The 21,348-nt window shown below is 32.4% G+C and overlaps 1 protein-coding gene across 13 annotated transcripts in view; it reads left to right on the top strand.

Annotated features, from left to right (window-relative positions):
* The window catches only part of NBEA (neurobeachin), a 674,010-nt gene that overhangs the window by 236,380 nt on the left and 416,282 nt on the right, over positions 1 to 21,348 (top strand). For 12 of the 13 annotated variants that reach the window (XM_038573291.1, XM_038573296.1, XM_038573289.1 and 9 more), the window contains 3 exons: positions 1,203 to 1,641; positions 11,762 to 11,916; positions 14,156 to 14,282. In XM_038573291.1, the coding sequence (XP_038429219.1) occupies positions 1,203 to 1,641; positions 11,762 to 11,916; positions 14,156 to 14,282 (721 nt within the window). The remainder of the gene's footprint in view (positions 1 to 1,202; positions 1,642 to 11,761; positions 11,917 to 14,155; positions 14,283 to 21,348) is intronic. The other variant, XM_038573292.1, reaches the window with a different exon arrangement.

Here is a 21,348-nt window from a genome sequence, read left to right as displayed (position 1 = left end):
TGAGATGTCTTGCTGAAATCAAAATAGTCTATTCCCTGTTGGGCAGTCACCTGATTTCCTGTCCTAATAGTATTTCAAAACAAAGAAACAACCAAAATAACAAAAATCTAAGGGCGGTTTTATAGAACTTACAGATGTTCATTTTTAAAGAAAACTTAAAAATAAGTTAGTGTGCCCTTCTTGTTTTACAAAGGATAAATTTAAATATAAGTCAGAGTAATAGAAGTAGCTAACATTAACTAAGTATCTACCTTATATAAGACCTGAAAGTAATTTCCCTATAATATCTAATTTTTTTCTTCAATATGACTTTATTAAGAGCTATTATCCCTAGTATACCTAGATTACATAAATTTTCTAAGGTTATCATTTAGAATTTGTTAATATTTTATTATATAGGGAACTTCATCATGTTAATATTTGCATAATGAAATTTGATAGGCATTTAGCATTTGAATTTTTTAAAATTTAGTTGGTAATATTGTATGTATATTTTATATCTATATATATTTTATCTGCTTCAGTTTTCACAAATTGAAATTTATATTTATTCACAAAGAATAAATACTCCAAAATAATTATTCTTAAAGGCACATATAGGCCAAATTTTCTAGGACATTATTTTTTATTAAAGTATTTATCTCTTTAAAATAATCATTTTGCATGTTTTTTGCTATTAACTTCAAAATTTTAGGTATGATATGTATGTGATTTTAAAGTAACATCTTTTGCTAGTTTAAATATTTTAATTAGATATTATTTATTGATTATTGAAGTACCAAAAGTATAAAATGACTTCATATTGTTAAGGTAACATGAGAGAAGTATAACCATTTCTCTTGTATGATTGGTAGCTAACAATGAAAGAATAAAGGGGAACTTCACATAATAATTTTTATAAGCTGCTGAAAGAAATTGTTGTGGGTACAGTTTCTCCACATTTTTAAAGACATCAGTTTTGAAATGCCAGATGGCTTTTAAAAGAAACAGGCTTCTGCTGATGCTCTCTGAACAAAATGACAAGTGTACATGGATAGTATTTTGTAATTCAGTTTTGTTGTTATGCACATCCATTTAGCAAATTTTTTTTTGTTTCTCACAGGTCTTATTTTCTTTATTCTAATATGTGAGAATATTTTATTTATAAATACTAGATTTTCACTTGAGAAGCTTTTTGTTTAAACCAGTTTCTTTTATTACAGAAACACCTGCTACATTTCCAGACACTATAAAGGAAAAAGAAACACCCACCCCTGGTGAAGATATTCAGCTAGAAAGTTCCATTCCACATACAGATTCAGGAATTGGAGAGGAGCAAGTGGCTAGCATCCTGAATGGGGCAGAATTAGAGACGGGCACAGGCCCTGACGCCATGAGTGAACTGTTATCCACTTTGTCATCTGAAGTGAAAAAATCACAGGAAAGCTTAACTGAGAACCCCAGTGAACTGTTGAAACCAGCACCATCCATATCTAGTATTAGTCAAACCAAAGGCATCAATGTCAAGGAAATATTGAAAAGTCTTGTGGCTGCACCAGTTGAAATTGCAGAATGTGGCCCTGAACCTATCCCATACCCAGATCCAGCATTGAAGAGAGAAGCGCAAGCTATTCTTCCTATGCAGTTTCATTCCTTTGACAGGTAGGTACTGAACTTATCATTCATAGTGCTCTAAACACAGAAGGAAAATCCGAGTTTATTTTAAAAATATTAAAAGGGTCTCAAAAACCTTATATTTAGTAATATAAATTCTTACTACAAAGAATATCAAAGTGATAGGTCAACCAGGTTGATCTCATAGTAGGACACTTAAAAAATACATCTCAAAAAAGGAGTTTCAATAGGAGATGCAGAACAGCACATTAAATTAGAAAAGGGAAAGCCAGATTCTGATTGTAATTCATCATCAGTGACTACATTGAGGAAGTGATTTTATCTTTGGGAATCAGTTGTTTCATGGATAAAATTGGGGAGGGAATAGTCCAGATCTCTTCAAGGTCTAGTCTATTCTGAAATTCCTATGTCATAATACTGAAAACTATAAAAATTGCCAGAGATTAAATAGCTTGCTTTAAGTAATAAATTCAAGTGTTCAAATTCAAGTGTTAAGTGCAAGTATGGAAAAAAATTTTAACATATACATTATCATCTGAAAATATGCCTGGAATTTTCAGAATCAATGTAAAGGCCATATTTTGAGGCATGTATTTGAAAGTATTGTTGAAAGGCATTTTAGATTTCTAAACTTTTTATAACATGGACCATATATCTGCATTCAAATGTTAAATCTTACAAAGGGTTTTAGTTAAGAACAACTAATTTTTTTTCTGTCCCACTATATACCATAAAAATGATAGTTTACAGAAGCAGGATAAAACATTATAGAACCCAAGAATTTGCTCATGTAATTTGTCCTATTTAAAAACTTACGCAGCATTAGAAAAATATTGTAGGATAGTCATAATTACTAAAAATAGTACTTAATGTTGATATTGGGACTTCTATTTTCATATTAGCATATAAAATAATATGTTTACCATCTGAATTAAACTATTATGATGTTGAAAACACTTCCTCCCATCCAAAATTTATATTGTGTGTGTGTGAGATGATTGGTAAACAATTGTTTTTTGTTTTAAAAAAAATCAAGCTAGGAATTCAAATGTTTCTTAAGCCAGAATGTCAAAAATCAACATATAGTCAAAATGTAATACCAATTCTGTATTACTTTTCCAAAATAGCTATACTGCTTTGTGCAAATTAGAGACAGTCATTTTTTAGTGTTTAGGGCTAGAGGTATGACAGTAAAGGCATTTTCAGTTAAGACAGGTTATCTTTTTTATATATAAATTAAACTTTACCTTTAAATATTTTAACTACTGTCCAGATATTTCTTGAAAATTTATTGGGAAAACATAAGTAACATTCATCATCATATCAGATGCAAAGACAGATACAAACAGTGTTGTCTACACTGAACTTACAGGGTAGTAAATGGAGTTGAAATGTTTGCAAAAAAATGTCATACAAGATAAAATGTGTTAAGTATCAAGATTTAAAAATACTAAAAAAAATGGAGGGGCTATAAAATGTAGGAAAATATTTCCTTTTTTCAATGGTTTGTGCTAACATTATGTTCATATAGTTTATTGGACGTTTCTTATACCGTCTCAGATTGATGTCCTCTCCTTCATCTCTTTGATTTATGTTCCCCGGATGTATGTAAACATATGTATGTAAGTATCTATAATTGTATAAATCTACAAAAATGTTACAATAATTCAGTTTAGGTTCATAAAATTTTTGTGTTCCACTTTTAAATTATATATTTAAATTTTGTTAACATAAACAGTAACTACCGAGGATTATTGTGATTTGCATAAGAGAATCCAATAAAATAAAAATTAAGTTAAATATTTTTATTTTAGTTTGGATTATTGTTAGAAAAATTTTTTCATTAAAACTTAAGAGAGCTATCACTTGAGTGCCAATATCCTCAGCTACTCAGAATTTATTACACTTTGTGAATATTGCTTTAAAAAATAGAACTTTCAAAAAAACAGAACTTTCCATTTGTTTCCAGTAGCATTTGTGCAAAATGCAATAGAAGTGGAGCCATTATTCTAAATTGCATAAGTAGAAATGAAATTGAGGCACACAAAGCATATTTCAGTTCTTTTTAGGAAAAGGGTCTCCAGTGCAGTTAATATATGCAGTAGCTCAAGTACTATCAAATGTAAATGATGAGGTGATAGTGATGAAAGGAGGGGATTGAGGTCTCAGGGGGCGCTGATGACGGATGGAACAGAAGCGGCCTTGCACGGCACGTAACTCAAGTCTGTCGTCTTCACTGCTCAAAGCCATAATGGGAGGTGGCAGTCTGAAATGAGTTGCCACGGCAAAGAGTATTATTTTTGAAATGCTTTCACACAAATCACTAGGCCCTGCATACAACTTAGTTTCATGCTTTAATGTCATCAGGAGGCACAAATTGGTGTGTCTAATTGTTTGCCACCTGCCAGCAAAATGAGCTGCCAGCCAGCCAGACGGGTTTGATTGTCTGTCAGCCATTCAATAGATTGAGAGTGACAACATCAAAAATTTAACTTCAAACTCTAGAGCTTTGAGCAGCTTTTCAGAGACATCATCCCCAAAGTGCTTCTGGACAACTGCATTTTTCAATTATATTTCCAATATATTGCTACCATTTGCCTCATCTGTCTTAAGGTAGCTATAATTACATTATGAAGTATATAAACATATTTCTGAAACAGTAAAGTCTGAAATCCAAGTTATGACATATCTTTTAACATCAGATTGAATTCCTTGAAAATAGGATCCAAGATGACAGGCTTTAGAAGCAAAGTCCTGAATACCACAGTTTCAAACACCGAATTATCACGGGTCTTACTCTTCCAATAATGTATTTTTCATTTTTATCTCTAGTTGAAAAATAGCTATCGACTCAGTTGCTCATTTCTTTGTAACTAAATCATACTTCCTAATAATATTGTGCAATCCCAATGGAGATCACCTGGGATTTTACTTTTGTTAGCCACCAGTTTGTTGATTTTATTGCAGACATGCTAACCATGTATTCATTATACTCATTTCATACTGTAAATTTGAAAATAGCTTCCTAAAACAACTGATGTAATTTGATGCTAACTTATGTTCCACATAGGATGTTTTTCCCTACATGGGATGGAGCATTTATGAATTTCAGTTGTGAAATTTATAATATTATCTTCTTTAGGTAGATTACAACATCAAATTTTAGAAACATTTAGACTTAACCTAAAATAAAACTTTTTTTTCAGTATTGTTTTATCATGTTGTAATATTAAATATAAATATTCTTATTCACATGTCTGGAAAGTGCGGATTCTTTTTCTTTCATTTCTTCCAGTCATCATCTGTGCAGATTTACGTATATGTCTAATTACATTGAGTGGCTCTAACAAATGTATGTTTATGAATTGTAAAGCACTGAAAATGCTAGAGATTTTCTAATACTGGTCTATAGTGAGAAAGCACTATGTATATAGAGGAAATACGGTTATGAAATGATAATTTTATCATGGTTTTATTTCTAACAGAAGCATTTAATAATCTCATCATAGAACACATAAACCAAGTTGCAAGGTTCCCCAACAATGCAGTCTCTTTTGATAGATTTAAATATAGATCTGTAGTTTATAAAATATTCTAGCCAAGCTGTATTTTTTATATACATTAGTATCTGTATAGCTTTTAGGTCAGGGTAGTACTTTTCTCTAACATCACCAATTAAGTTTTATCCTATATTTCATGTTAAGATTGTAGTCTTGTATATCCACATGATTTTAATCTTTGGAGAATTTGATACATATTTGTGATTTATGTCAGTTTTAATTCCCCAGGGATTTCTAAGATATCTGCCCCCCCCACACCTTAGTTTGGACAAAAGAAAAAAAAACGGGGGACAGTATGTTTCCTCGTACATTTTAATATTTACTATATTTTAGAAAATTCTTTTATGTCTGAGATATCACAAAGTTCACAATTGTGTTGTTCTCTGGCTAACAGATATTGATCTTGCATAATTTATATTTCATCCCTTTTGGTTTTTACAATCCCACTTATGTTTAAACTACTGGTTTAATAAGTTCAGGCAGACTAGTCTGTATATTTTCCCCCTCAAACTTTTAATTTCTGTGCTTTCAAGTGTTTTATTCTCTAAGTAAGAAAATCTCTAAAATAGAAATTTTAAGTATCATAGCTAAAAAAGCAATAATAGATAGCCTTCATATTATTAAAGTCTAGGATGAGACTATCTATTTTCTCTCTAGCTTTTTAATATTAACACTTTTAACATTAGTAGTAAAGATGACAATTTAGGGAAAATAATAAATGTTTGATAGAGATTATGGGATCTTCCTACACTGATTTAAGAGTATAAAAAAGTATAATTACTGCTGAGGACTTAATCTCTTTTCCTTTCGTTTTCTAATTTTTGTGAAGTGTTCTACTTGTATCACTTAAAGGATGAACAAGTAATTGTAAACCAGATTGATTTAAAGTCTGCCAACCTTTACATTTCAAAGCTTCTGTGATGTATAGCCATTGAAATTCCAGCTTTTATTATGCTCCAGTGGTCCTGGGTGTACTAGTTTAAGGCCAGTTGCCAGAAGACTCAGTTTTGACTGAGCATGGTGGTATCCTAATGTCCCCAATGTTCCCTTTGTCTCTCCTGGCATTTACACAGACAATTCAGTGAGCTGAAAAAAGTATCTCTCTTAAAAAATGGATTAATGAAATAATTATTTCTTACATATATTTTTTCTTTAGTATTCTAAATATTTTATGTAGAGACATACAGAACATGAAAATGTCAGTAGTAACCTTGTGTTTTTTGATGAGCTGCAATAAATTGTAATATCACCCTAAAATCAGTAACAAATTTTTTTTTCCTAAGCTTCGATTTTTTTTCTTTCAAGATGAATGTTTAGCATTTATATAAGCCTTGTTAGGGAAAAATGTTAATCTGGAAATTAGAAGAACTGGATATTAATAATGGATCTCTTTGTAATTAGTTGTGTGATGTAACTTTTATTCTCTTTGGCTCTCTGGGACTCAGTTTCTCAGCATATAACAATGCATTATTTCTTAAAGGTCCTATAAAAATACTATCAAAAATGAAATGGTCTTGTAATTAGTCTCAAAAAAGTAGCAGGTAGCTATTCTTGAAGTTGGTTAAAAGACCTGAATCCCAGGAAAGATAGGACATGTCTATTCCCAAAGCTATCACCTCACTTTAGGCCTTCAGTATCTTTCAAGTGGATTCCTTCTCCTATCCCCTAACTGGCCTCCTATTTCCAGGTCCCTCCCACTGACACAAGTGTATCTTCTGCATTTATGCCAAAGTAATTTTTCTTAAATGCAAAACTGAAAAAATTCTGAAATGATTTTTGATTATAAAATAAAAGATGAATTTCTTAGTTTGGAATGTCCTCACTTTTTACCAGTCATAAGGATGTATTTGCAGTTCCTTTAGTCTACTGTTTTTTTCCTCTCTTTGCCTCACTAAGGTTTTACTATTGAACTTTTCTCCTCTTGGCCAATCCTCTTTGTGCTACTTTTAGATTCAGCTCACTGTTCTCAGATAATGCACATCCTGTGCATAATTCTGATCAGAGCAAGTATTAAAATATATTGTACAGTTGATTTCTTGGTTTCTTGTATTTCCTTCAAGTATCTCTAAGACAATGGATTATATCTTACCTTCTTTTTATTCCTCAAACTTGTCAGTGAAGTTGTATTCTTTTAAACTGTCAGTGCTCAATAAGTGTTACAGAAAAGATGGAGCAGAAAGAAGGGACTCTTTCTGGGTACCACAAATGATTATGAAACTTGCCTGATGAGTCACTATTGAAAAACCCTTATCTTCACTATCTTACTTTAGATATAGGCCAAATCTTGAGGTATACAGATAAAGTAGGAACCTATTTATAAAATTCACAGAACTAACTAATGGACACCCCAAGACTCTGTACTTGAACCACTTCTTCTATCCATTTGCACTCACTTCTTTGGTGATTTCATCAACTTTCCTGAAATTAAATAGCATATATGCTGATGATTCCTAAATTTATGTCCCTAGTCCTAGTCCTCTCTTCTCAACTAGAGACTTATCTATCCAATCGCTTATTCAGCATCACTGTTTGAATGATTAACAACTGCTCCAGCCATATTTGTCTGCTCTTCATGTTGCTTAAGGCAAAAATCTTTACATCATCATTGACTTTTCTCTCACACCCACATAAAATCTGCAAATCCTGTCTTGTGCCTTCTTAATATAGTCAAAATTTGACCTACTTTTCACCACTTTCATTTTGCCATTCTCCAAACGACATATCTTGCTTGGCTTATTACAGTAACTCCTAACTAGTCTTTCCCTACTTTCCCTTTAAGAAACTTAATACAACAGCCAGAATGGTCCTACTTACCTTAAGATCATATTTTTCCCTTCTTCTTAAGCTTTTAATTGCTTTTGATCCCACTATAAGGAAAAGCCAATGTCTTTACAATGGACTCTAAGGACTTACAATCTGGACCCCTTTTACTCCTCTGATCTCTCTTCTCATAAGTCTCTAGACTCACGCTAGCCTTCTTCCAGGTCCCACTGCCTGTGACGCTCTTATACTCTTCCCTGGATATCTTTATAGTTTGCTCTTTCACCTTCCAGTGTTTCCTCAAATACTACTTTTTTTAAGCGAGTCTTCTCTTTAGCTACTGTCATTATTCCTATCTGTATTTTATTTTTCTCATGGCACTTTCCATCTCATATACTATTTTTACTCACTCATGTTATTGTATCTTCTTCTGTCTATCCATATTGGAATGTAAGTTCCATGAAGGCAGGGATTTTGTCTTTTCTATGTATATGTCAGAATTTAGAACCACCTCTTGCATATCATAGTGCTCAATAAATATTTGTTGAATATGTGAATGAATGAATCATAGATTACACCCTAAATATCTGGTTTTGAGATAGGATAAATTCAATGATGGAAAAATTTACCTTTATACATATATATCACTCAATGTATTATAAAACAACACTCAATGGAACATTTTGTTGTAGTGAGTTATACTGAATAATTTCTTGGCTTGTGCTGTTTTATTGATAGCTTTTACAACCTTAGAGTATGTGTGAGTTTTATGTAGTATAGAGGAATCATCTACTTCTTTATAGTTTGTAGTCTTAAGGTATGGAACAAAATTCCCACAGAATTTTGAAATTGTGTGCGATAACGTGGAAAGAATATTCTTGAGATGGAAAAATGCAATTGCTGAAGTGTGTGTAGTATAGAGGATTCTATGTATGCATCTGTATGAATAGCAGGTTTGGAAGGAGAGTGGAATATCTTAGTAGTTTAGATGGTAGCTCTTAACTTTTTTGTTGGCTGTGTTTTTGAAATCCAGATAATTATTTGCTCACCCTAAAAAAAGTATATGTGTCAAAATTTTATGTATACTTAAGGGGATTTATGGACTTGAAATAGGTACCCACAGTAGTTATGTAGACTACTAGGTAAGCCTTTTGGTACAGATGGAATAGTCTACCAAGTAGAACATCCTGAGTAACAGTCTGATAGAAGATTTTGTAAGAGTTGAAAATTTCAATTTTCATGTGTAAGTAATTGTAAATATATAATAACGTTCTAAAAGATAACAAATATGTTATCAACACATATTGATAAATGTAAACTTGCAGATTATCTGTAAGGTAAATTGTTTGGACAGAGTGGTTTGATGTGTTATGTTAGGGAATCGGCAGTGTTGAAGAAATGATATTAAGGACAAGAATGTACAGTACTCTGATTTTAGCAAACTATCTGACCATTATAATCAAAGGAGAAATAGTAGGCTGCATAAAGTTACAGGCTAGAAAGAATCTGAGAAATCAGTCAAATCCAGCTTCCTACCTCTCTGAACACAACCCTGATGATGTGACCCTCCCAGTCATTTGAACACATCAGTAGTTGGAAACTGGAACTCATAAGTTACTAGATTCTTCCTCCTGTTGGTTTTTTTTCCCTCCTGTTGGTTTTAATTTGATAGATTTATCAGAGTTTCAATCTTCTTTCCTTTTCCTATACCTTCAGATTTTTAAAAATTTATTAATTTTTTTTACACTTTTCATTTTAATTTTCTAGTCTCTCAGCCTTCTCTCACATGACTTGTTCTCCAGATCTACTGTCATCCTAACTCTTCTTTCATGGACATGATGCTGTTTGTCATTATTCTTGAAATATGATGCCTAGAACAGCACACAAGATTTTGTTAATGAGGTCTGACAATCACAAAGAGTATGAGAACCGTTGCTCCCTCAAACTGCATACTGTTGTTGATGTAGACCCAGATTGCATCAGCACTTTGGGGAGCCATAGCAATCCTAACAATTGATAAAAGGTATTGATCATTTATGATATTCCAGGCAAAGTGCTAAACGTTTTATATGCATTATATCCTTTTATCTTTTTGACAGTCTTACAAGTTGCAAACTATTACGAGTCTCATTTTAAGAGGAAAATGGAGCTTAGAGAGGTTTACTTGCCTAATACCACCCAGCCAGTAATTGTGGGAGGTAGAATTCTCAGATCTGTCATTGTAAACTGGATTTTTAGCCACTGTGCTACTATATTTAAATGCCATGTTGCACTACCAGATTCTGTTGATTGAGTCTGCTGTCAGTGAAATGTCTGGAGGCTTTCACATTAATTGCTATTGAACCAGAATATTTTCAGTTCTTTAGTAGATTGGTATTTAATGTTGTTTGTCTTTATTTACAAGCTGTCATTAGAGGTTGTTGAGATTAATTTTTTCACTCATTCATATAACTAATTTTTCATAACATATGCTGCACAATTTCAGCACTTGACAAGATGCCTATAGTAGTCTATTAACAGAGTTTTTGCCCAAAGTTAGTAAGGACCTATTAATCAGGAATTTTTGGTGATAGTTTTCCTGCAATCTACAAATCTGTCTCACAGCACTATAAACCAGTCTCTGTTTCTTATTTTATCCACAGGGATTTTAATGAGCTGTAGGAAAAAAGTATTATCATTCATTTACTAATGATTTTTTTTCAAATTGAGAGTTAATAATTATTTTCTTTCTGGATAGCCAGTGAAATAGTATATCTAAGGTTAGTTTAGAAGTTTAGAGAAAGTTTTGATGATAAACCCAAAATACTAGTTCATTTTTGTTTTCAATTGATAGATCAGTATAACCAGATAACTTATATAATGTAGGCAGAGAATGATTTCATTTTACACAGTGGTGATAATCATTAACATTAATATTTTTTCTATGAAGTTGCAGTGTGTAAACTTTAAGAATGAAGCTTCACTACTTGGAAATGAAGATATTTATTATTCTAGATGAATAGTTTATCTCTTAAAATCATATTTATTATTTAAGGTTAACACAATGCCAAATTCAGAAAAATTTTTTGTGAAATTTATCTAAATATATTAAAGTAACTTAGGAAATCCCTGTGTTCAAAATGTCAATGTGTATATGTTCATGTATTTACAGGTAAATGATACTCATGTAACAGCTACTATGTATGTGACTTGATTATCAGTTTCCTTGATATCAAAGAAATACTACAAATAAAATTAAAGATTCAGCAAAAAAAAAAAGGGATAAAAAATGTCAGGGCTTGAAAGCTAAATAATCTTTAACTGAATATCTAGTGTATCAAACAACTAAATTATTCTCAGAAAAATAAAGTATAAACTTACTTATGCCATTAGATGTTGCTCAGTATTCCCTGATTAATTTTTAGCTTTACTATGAAGAAGCTTCAGAATCTGACTTTTGGAATGGTTTTTATGACAGTTTTACACATGGAGAATATAATATGGATAAGGACATTTTATGCATATTTTGCAAAAACTATGCAGATGCAAAATATTCTAACTTGAGCATACATTTTCCCAGTTTTTCCAGATTCATATAGGCCACAAGCCATCTTAAGAAAGTTCTGTATACTCCAGATCCTACATAAACCTTTGCTAAGTGAATTAAAGTCAGCACACTTCACAATATATCCTAATGTCCATATCCTTTTTACCAATGAAATTGGGCTCAGAGTTAAAAAAAAAAAAAGGAAAAAAGATAATTGAATGTTGACTGTATATGTCACAGCAGAGTTGGATTTCATCTTAAACCTTGTGTTTGTCACTTTTCCTCATTTCTTACTCTTCAGGAGTGTCGTGGTACCTGTTAAGAAGCCACCTCCAGGTAGTTTGGCTGTAACCACCGTGGGAGCCACTGCTGCTGGAAGTGGGCTGGCAACAGGCAGTACCTCTAATATATTTGCTGCTACTGGAGCTACACCAAAAAGTATGATAAATACAACAGGTATTGTCCTTATATATTTTTGTGATACCTCATCTTTTTCTTTCTGTTTTCTATATCTCCATTTTTCTGCTTATTTGATCTTAAAAAAATAAAATGCCCTGATCATTTAAGATTATCATAACCTTTAAGAAGGTTCTATTTTATGTTACTACCTTTCAGAATTTGTCTGTACTTCTAAGACATATTTTTTTAGTGGTCATTTTAGAGGACACTATTGGTTTTTGTTTTGAGTCTTCTCAAAACAGTGCTATTTACTTTCAGAGTTAAATAAAATTGCTGAAAGGTATTTGGGGAGCAAAACCAAAAGATAATTTAAACACTGCAGTTTGATATATAAAAATCAATAAATTGTATCAAGAATATCATTAAATATGTTAGTGAGTGTAAATAGATTTAGTGATGTTTACTGGCTGAATCCTAATATATCTTTTTATGAAATCCTCTAAGGAAAAACAGAGCTCCCTTAAGAACCTTGACATATACAAGAGCCTCAACGGGGAAAAAATGCATGTGAATAAGAAACATTATTTGACATTGAATTGCTTTATGTACGTAGATTGCAGTGGTATCCATATCCAGTTCATTGTCCAACATTTTCCTAATGATTCTAGGAACAAAAAATTCCAAATCACTACAAATTTTTAAAGCCTGCCTAAAATAACCTTTATTTTTGTAAATTTCCAGAAATGTTCCTGTTGATTATTAGCTAAATAAATCCTTACCCAAATCTTTGTGATTCCATTTTAGGTATTTATACAACGCAAGATGATCCCTGACTTTTCTTCCCTGACTATAGTAGCCTTCTCTTCTCCAAACTGTATAGCCTTGAACTTTACCATCTATTATCATTACTTAGAATCTTCCCATTTTTATTAATTTCATAGCTCTTCTATGTGCTTTCTGTATCTATCTTGTTTATCATACCACCTGAGTCTGACATACCATGAACAACACATTTATGGGGTTGTAGTAAGTAGAATATACTCTATCAAGCATATTTATATTAGCAAATAAACATTATCAATGGCATTGTGTTAAAGAACATAACATCTTTGGTTTATCTATATTATAAATAAATATATCCAACTTGTCTGAAGATTTTAAAGTTTTTCTATACAGTTTATAATCTTATTTTTTATATTCATTCTGTTTTATAGAAATAGGAAGAAAAATACTTTTCTTTTACCAAAATATATATATGTTAAGATTTTTCAAATATGTCAGTGTAATAAAAGATATTTACATTTAGTGTCTATTGAATAATTCCTTATTTTTAAAAGATAGGTTAAAGGAAAATAAAATTACCTCATTACCTCTTTTTTATCTTTATATGAAACAAGATAACATTTTCTTATAATTTCTATTTTATGAATAGATATAGGAAGTGATCATAGTAAGGAGCCTAGAGATAGTATAAATTATATAATTTTACAGTGGAAAATAAAATGTAATTAAACATCCTCCTCAGAAATATATACAAACACACACACACACACACAACACACATTTTGTATGCCAACACCTAAACTGGGCCTATTGTCCAGTTTAGATTTTGGCAAGTAGATGCTATGTAAGTGTTGCGGCAGAAATCCCAGTAAGCAATTCAGTTTTATGGGATGTAGTGTGAGATAAGATAATATTCAGGAACACTAGATGTCCCTCAACTCCACAGCTCTTTAATATACTTACATGGTGTATTCTACAAAAGTCTGTTCCAAAGTGGCATCTTCATATCGTTGAGGAGAACTCATTATTTTAAAATCAGGTACAATTATATTCATTATAGCCCTCCTTAAAACAATCATTTTATCAAAATAAACATGATGCTCCAGTGCCACAAATTTATGCTCAATTTATTGTGAATTGTATCTTAAGTAGTAAAAACTAAAAATACTACAATACAGCAATAAAAACATAAATTTTTCACATCTAAATTTGAATTGTCTTATCAGCCTCATTTTAGCTAAAATTATTTTCATTTCTTGATATCTTTTATTTATACCCCATTTGTGTTATGTAGTTGTTAGATTAATATAAGTAAGTCAACTAGATTTTAATGCAACAACTATTATTTATAATTATAAAGAGTTATTAGTGTACTAATGGCCAAATGATTTTTTTAATTGTTGAATTCTGTTTGGAATTCATATGAGTAAATCTTCAAATCAGTTAGTAATATAATAAAAATTATTTTAAGTAAGTTTATGTTTAAGGCTAAAAATTATTATTTTGGGAACAGGTGCCGTGGATTCAGGGTCCTCCTCCTCTTCCTCCTCTTCTAGTTTTGTGAATGGTGCTACCAGCAAAAACCTTCCAGCTGTACAAACTGTTGCTCCAATGCCAGAAGACTCGGCTGAAAACATGAGGTATACATAACTATTGGTTTATACTCATTATACAACTCTACCCTCAAGCATTAAAATACAGTAAATACAAAAGTATAGTTAAGAATTATTGAGAATGGTTAATTATGAATTTTGTGATGACATTTCATAATTGTATTGTCCTGATATTCTTAAAAACCACCTGCTTTATTTCAGAGCCTAAACAGAGATGGTGAGTGGTTTTCAGACATTGACTCTGGTGAATTTGTAATCAATTGTCATATGGCATATTACTATTTCCAATAAAGTAAAAATGTGCACAAATGGTAACATGAAAACATTGTGCATCTTTGCGGTGGAGATGAAAAATTTATAATATAGACAATCTGCAAAGTTATATGTAATACATATGTAATTGAAACTTGAGTAAACAAACATCTTTTTTATCGTGCTTAATGGATAAAAATTTATAGTAGCACATTACAAAGCATTCCTAGAAGAGACTAGTCCACACACTCTTAGAGTTAAATTGTACACATGCAGGTGTGGGTGTGTGTGTTCACATTTTAAATTCAAGAATTACACAAATACAGTTTAAAAGCTCAGTGAAACAGTGAAGACATGATACCATCACCCAAGTCAAAAAATAGAATATCCCAAGTACCCCAGAAGCCCCCAGCTTGTGTTCCTTTTCCTGTCAGTAACCTTGCTCCTCTTCAGATTCATAAACTTGACTTTTAATGAGGTTAGCTTTGTCTTTTTTGAATTTTATGTAAATGGAATTGCATAGTATGTGTTCTTTTGTCTGTAGGGTCTTTTGTTCACCTTGTTTATGAAAAACATCCATATAGTATGTAGTAATAGTTTACTTATTTTTATTCCATTTTTATTCCTTTGTGGGTGGATACTATAATTTATTACTCTATTTTACTGATGATGGACATTTGGAATTTTCTAGATTTAGACTGTTACACATGTTGCTTTTTATATAGTGATGCTGCTTGTACATTACTCTTGGGTGTACCACACATATATTTGCACTCATATCTGCTGATTGATTTGATTGTGCATGTTCAATTTTATTAGATAATGCCAAATAGTTTTCCAAAGTGGTCATGAAAGTTTACTAACTTACCAGCAGCATATGAAAGTTCCTGTTTCTTCATATCTTTAATATTAGTGCTTAATAATGTCACTCTTATATTTTAGCCATTTTGGTGGAAGTATTTTATTATATTTATAGTTTGCATTTTCCTTGTGATTAATGGCATTGAGTAACTTCTTACATATTTATAGGTCTTTTCATTTCATTCTTTTGTGATTTGCCTGTTGAAATCTCTTGCCCATTTTTAAAAATTGAATTGTTTTTCTTATTCATTTGTAAGGTTCTTTATGCATTTGAAAATGATCCCTTTGAAGATTATATGTTATATCTATATTGATATATCTATATCTATATCTTTAATTCTGTGACTTTTCGATTCATTTATGTTATCTGTTTTGGTCCATAGAAGTTGTTTTGGTCCACTTAAACTCAGTTTGTTGTCTGTGTTAGTGCTTTCTCTGTGGTAGATGAAATCTATGCCTAATTTTCCCTGCCTTATGTTCTGGCTGCTTTATTATCTTTTATATTTATATGTGTAGTCCATCCAGAATTGAGTTTTGTGAATTTAATGAAGTAGGAGTAATGTGGGTGTCAGGATGACTCAGCATTGTTTATTTGAAAAACTCTTACTTTCTCCCATGCTCTGCCACTTCGTCACAAATCAAGTGCCCCTAACTGCTGGATTCTGGTTTGCCAGTCTGTTCTGCCCCATTTCCCTGCCTGTATGTGTATCCTTGTGGCATACTGTCATAATTAGTTGTAAGTTTAATAAAGATCTGGATCTGGTTGATTAAGATCTTTCCACCTTGTCCTTTTCTTTTTCAAGTAAGTCTGAGGTATTCTTGATACTTAGCATTCTATTTAAATTTCAGAATCAGTTTGTCAGTTATCCATCTTAAAAAAAATCTTGATGGAGTTTTGGTTAGGAATGGAATTCATAGATCTGCTGCGACTATAGATATTCAATATTGAAATTTTCAAACTATAAGCATCATATATTCCTTTCATTTCTTTGTTTTTTAAAATAATTTTCCTAGTAACAATATTTAGTTTTCTAGTTAGAAAGCTTACATGTTCCTATTTCATTTATTCTTAGGATTTTAATAGTTTGTATTTGTATCTTATTCCTCTAGTTTTCAAATCAATATTGAGGCCATTTGTTTATTATTGTTTCAACTCAATAAAAATATTCATTTTGATTTTATATTTTTTTAAGATTTTATTTATTTATTCATGAAAGAGAGAGAGAGAAAGAGAGAGAGAGGCAGAGACACAGGCAGAAGGAGAAGCAGACACCATGCAGGAAGCCTGATGTGGGACTCAATCCTGGGTCTCCAGGACCACAACCTGGGCCGAAGGCGGCACTGAGCCACTGAACCACCCAGGCTGCCCTGATTGTACATTTTAATGAGTTTTGATCAGTTTACATACCTATATAACCACCTATCACCCTAGAAAGTTTCCTTTTCCTCTATAACCACCTATCACCCTAGAAAGTTTCCTTTTCCTCCATATGTAATTAATCCATCTTTGCCTCAGGCAAACACTTATGTACTTTTTAATATTATAACTTAAATTTGACTCTTCTAGGGCTTCATATAGATGGAATCATATAGAATATACTTTTTTGTGTCTATCTTCTTTTACTCCCAGCTTTTAAGTTTCTGAGATTCATCCATGTCTTTTTGTTTACTTCTGTGGACATTTGAATACATCTTGTCTTGGACATACATTCTTGGATAAATAACTTAGAGTAAAATTGCTGGTTGTATAGTAAGTATACACTTATCCATATAAGAAACTGCTATTTTGTAAAGTGGTTGTATCATATTATATTCCTGTCAACAGTACGTAAAAGTACTACTCTGTTCTCCATTCTTGTCAACCCTGGTATTGTTAATCTTTTTAATTTAAGACTCTGTAGTCACTGGGTAAGCATCTTATTTGGTTTTATTTTTTATTTTCCTAATGATTAATGATGAGAAGGTTTTTTAAATACATAACTCAATCATTATAATACTGTCTATAGTTTCTTTATTATTTTTTTTAATATTTCAATTTCTTTTATTTATTTATGATAGTCACAGAGAGAGAGAGAGAGAGGCAGAGACACAGGCAGAGGGAGAAGCAGGCTCCATGCACCGGAAGCCCGACGTGAGATTCGATCCCAGGTCTCCAGGATCATGCCCTGGGTCAAAGGCAGGCACCAAACCGCTGCGCCACCCAGGGGATCCCCTCTTTATTATTTTCTATGTGTAAGAGTCATTTGTAGTTTTAGTTTCATTTATCCTTGAACGTTTGAGAATTCACCAATGAAGCCAAATATAAATGGAATTTTCTTTATGGGAGAGTTTTAAATTACAAATTAAGTTTCTTTAACGGATAAGTAACTATTCAGATTTTTGTTCTTTGGGGAGGTTTTTTTTTTTTTTTTTTTGGCTTTTCTCCATCAGTTTTGGTCATTTGTGACTTCTAGGAATTTAGCCATCTTATCTAAATTGTTGGATTAATTGCCATAAAGTTTTTATTTTTTTTTCATTATATTAAAATATTTGTAGGAGGTGTGCCTGGGTGGCTCAGTGGTTGAGCATCTGCTTTCAGGCCAGGGAGTGATCCCAGGGTCCTGGGATTGAGTACTGCATTGGGCTCCTCTAAGGGAGCCTGGTTCTCCCTCTTCTTATTCCTATGTCTCTGCTTCCCTCTCTCTGTGTCTCTCAGGAAAAAATTAAAAATCTTTAAAAAAAAGAATACTAGGAAAAAACATTTAAAAAATAAAATAATAAAATAAAATATTTGTAGGATCTCAGGGCACCTGAATGGCTTAGTCTGTTAAGCATTTGCCTTCGGCTCAGGTCATGATCCCGGAGTCTGGGATCAAGCCCCACATCAAGCTCCCTACTCAGTGGGGAGTCTGCTTTTCCCTTTCTCTCTGTCCCCCCCTCAGCTCATGCATTCTCTCTCTCTTCCTCACTCTCTCTCAAATAAATAAAATTTTTAAAAATAAAATATTTGTAGGATTGCTAATGATGTTCTCTCTTTCATCTCAGATTTTGTTAATTTGTCTTTTCTCATTTTATTATTATTAGAATAGCTATTGATTTTTCTTTTCCTTTTTTTTTAATTTATTTTTTATTGGTGTTCAATTTACCAACATACAGAATAACCCCCAGTGCCCGTCACCCATTCACTCCCACCCCCCGCCCTCCTCCCCTTCTACCACCGCTAGTTCGTTTCCCAGAGTTAGCAGTCTTTACGTTCTGTCTCCCTTTCTGATATTTCCCACACATTTCTTCTCCCTTCCCTTATATTCCCTTTCACTATTATTTATATTCCCCAAATGAATGAGAACATATAATGTTTGTCCTTCTCCGATTGACTTACTTCACTCAGCATAATACCCTCCAGTTCCATCCACATTGAAGCAAATGGTGGGTATTTGTCATTTCTAATGGCTGAGTAATATTCCATTGTATACATAAACCACATCTTTTTTATCCACTCATCGTTCGATGGACACCGAGGCTCCTTCCACAGCTTGGCTATAGTGGCCATTGCTGCTATAAACATCGGGGTGCAGGTGTCCCTGTGTTTCATTGCATCTGTATCTTTGGGGTAAATCCCCAACAGTGCAATTGCTGGGTCGTAGGGCAGGTCTATTTTTAACTCTTTGAGGAACCTCCACACAGTTTTCCAGAGTGGCTGCACCAGTTCACATTCCCACCAACAGTGTAAGAGGGTTCCCTTTTCTCCGCATCCTCTCCAACATTTGTTGTTTCCTGCCTTGTTAATTTTCCCCATTCTCACTGGTGTGAGGTGGTATCTCATTGTGGTTTTGATTTGTATTTCCCTGATGGCAAGTGATGCAGAGCATTTTCTCATGTGCATGTTGGCCATGTCTATGTCTTCCTCTGTGAGATTTCTCTTCATGTCTTTTGCCCATTTCATGATTGGATTGTTTGTTTCTTTGCTGTTGAGTTTAATAAGTTCTGATTTTTCAATATTAGATTTTTTCCAGAAATCAGCTATTAGCTTCTTTTATTTATTTTTTGTTTTCTATTACACTAAATTTTGCTCTTATTAATTCCTTTTCATTATTCAAGACTTACTTGCTTTTTTCTTTCTAGTTTTTTTCTCTTTCTAGATTCCTAATCTAAGTTTCCACTTAAACTATGACCCATGAACTAAATCTGCCTGTCACCAGTTTATATTAAAAATAAACTTGTAAAAAAAAAATAAATAAATAAAAATAAACTTGTATTGGTATATAGTCATATCATTTGTTTACAGATTGCTTGTGCTTGCTTTCACATTACAATGGCAGAATTAAGTTGTTGCAACTTCTGTATAGTATTGCTTAAAATATTTAGTACCTAGAGAAAGGTACTTACCTTTAGAGAAAACATTTCCTGACCCTTTGCTTTAAATCATTGATTTTTGGTTTTTCTTCTTTTCTAATAAAAGCTTTTAAAGCCACAACTTTCCCTAAAGGATTGTTTTATCTGTATTTCACAAATTTCATTATGATGTTTTAACTTTCATTCAGTATTTTTTCAACATTTCCCTACATTTTCTTCTTTGATTCATAGGTGTTTCAGAGGTGCATTTTGAAATTGACCTTTTCTCATTTTAACATAATGCTGTAAGATTCATCCAGCTTGTTCAGTAGGTTCTTCCATTTGTATTTCTTAGTAGTATTCCATGGTATGGATATATGACAGTTCATTTAACCATTCACCCATTGTAGGCCATTTAGGTTTTTTCCAGTTTTTGGCTTTCATGAGAAAAGCTGCAATGAACATTTGTTTTTTGTAAACATAACTTTTCATTTCTCTGGAATATGTTCAAGAGTGAGATTCCTGAGCTGTATGGTAAGTACCTGACTTGTTTTATTAAAAAAAAAAACAAACTTCTACCAACAATGTATACATAGTCCAGTTTCTCTCGATTTTTACCCACTTTTGGTGTTGTCTTTTTTAAGTCATTCTGATAGGTATCAGTACAAGGCACTGATATCTCCTTGTGGTCCTAATTTGTCTTGTCATATTCCTAATGGATGATTCTGAACATCTTTTTGTATGTTTTTGTCATCAGTATTAAAATACCTCTTCATTGAAATAGCTGTTCATGTTTTTTGCCCATTTCATACTTGGATCGCTTTCTTAATTTTAAGCCTTGAGAGTTCATTATATTTTCTAAATACCAGTCCTTTTTCAGAAGTGTGCTTTGCAGTTGTTTTCTTCTAGACTGTGGACTCTTGTTTCATCCTTTTAATAGGTTCTTTGGCAGAGGAAAACTGCATTTTTGTTGTAGTCTAACTTACCATGTTGTCATGTCTAAGAATTCTTCCCCCCTCTGAGTCCTAAAGATTCTCTCATATGTTTTCCATTAAGTTCTATGGCTTCATAAGCAGTTTCACTTTTAAGTCTGTGTCCCATCTTGAGCTAATTTTTGTGTAAGGTATGAGATTTATATTGAGGTTTGTCTGCAATTATTCAGTTGCTCTAGCACTATTTATTCAAAAGGGTGTTCTTCCTCCTAAGGCATGCTTTTAAGGTATTTAAAGGCAAGTCTAGAGTTGTTTTTATCCCTGGGCTAATTTTGTCACACTAAGAAAATGAGCTGGGATATCTCCTGAATGCTCAGTGTATTTAATGAGGTCTTTACATCCTGGCTGGAAAGAATAGACACTTCTCAGACCTGTGTGAGAGATAGGAAACGTTTATGCTATAGCTTCTTCATAATTGTTCTTTCATCAGAATTTGTTCTATTTTAACCTTGAAAGCTTTCAGGTGTCACATACATAGATTGTTATTCAGTGAAAGTCTCTGATTATTGGAATCGTTTCTCTTTATAACTCTTTCCTCTTGGGTATTCTATCCTTCCAATTCTGTTCACCTTGACCTGCCTGAACTATGGTTTTACTCTTGTCAACCCAAAATGGTTGCTGGATTCTGTATTTGCCTTAAAAGGGGAAATACCTCCATGCAAGAAACGTAAATAATG

This window comes from Canis lupus, chromosome 25 (assembly GCF_011100685.1).
Source record: "Canis lupus familiaris isolate Mischka breed German Shepherd chromosome 25, alternate assembly UU_Cfam_GSD_1.0, whole genome shotgun sequence".
Classification (NCBI taxonomy): Eukaryota; Metazoa; Chordata; class Mammalia; order Carnivora; family Canidae; genus Canis; species Canis lupus.
Note: the sequence above shows the minus strand (reverse complement) of the source record. Positions and strands in the feature narration are given on the sequence as shown.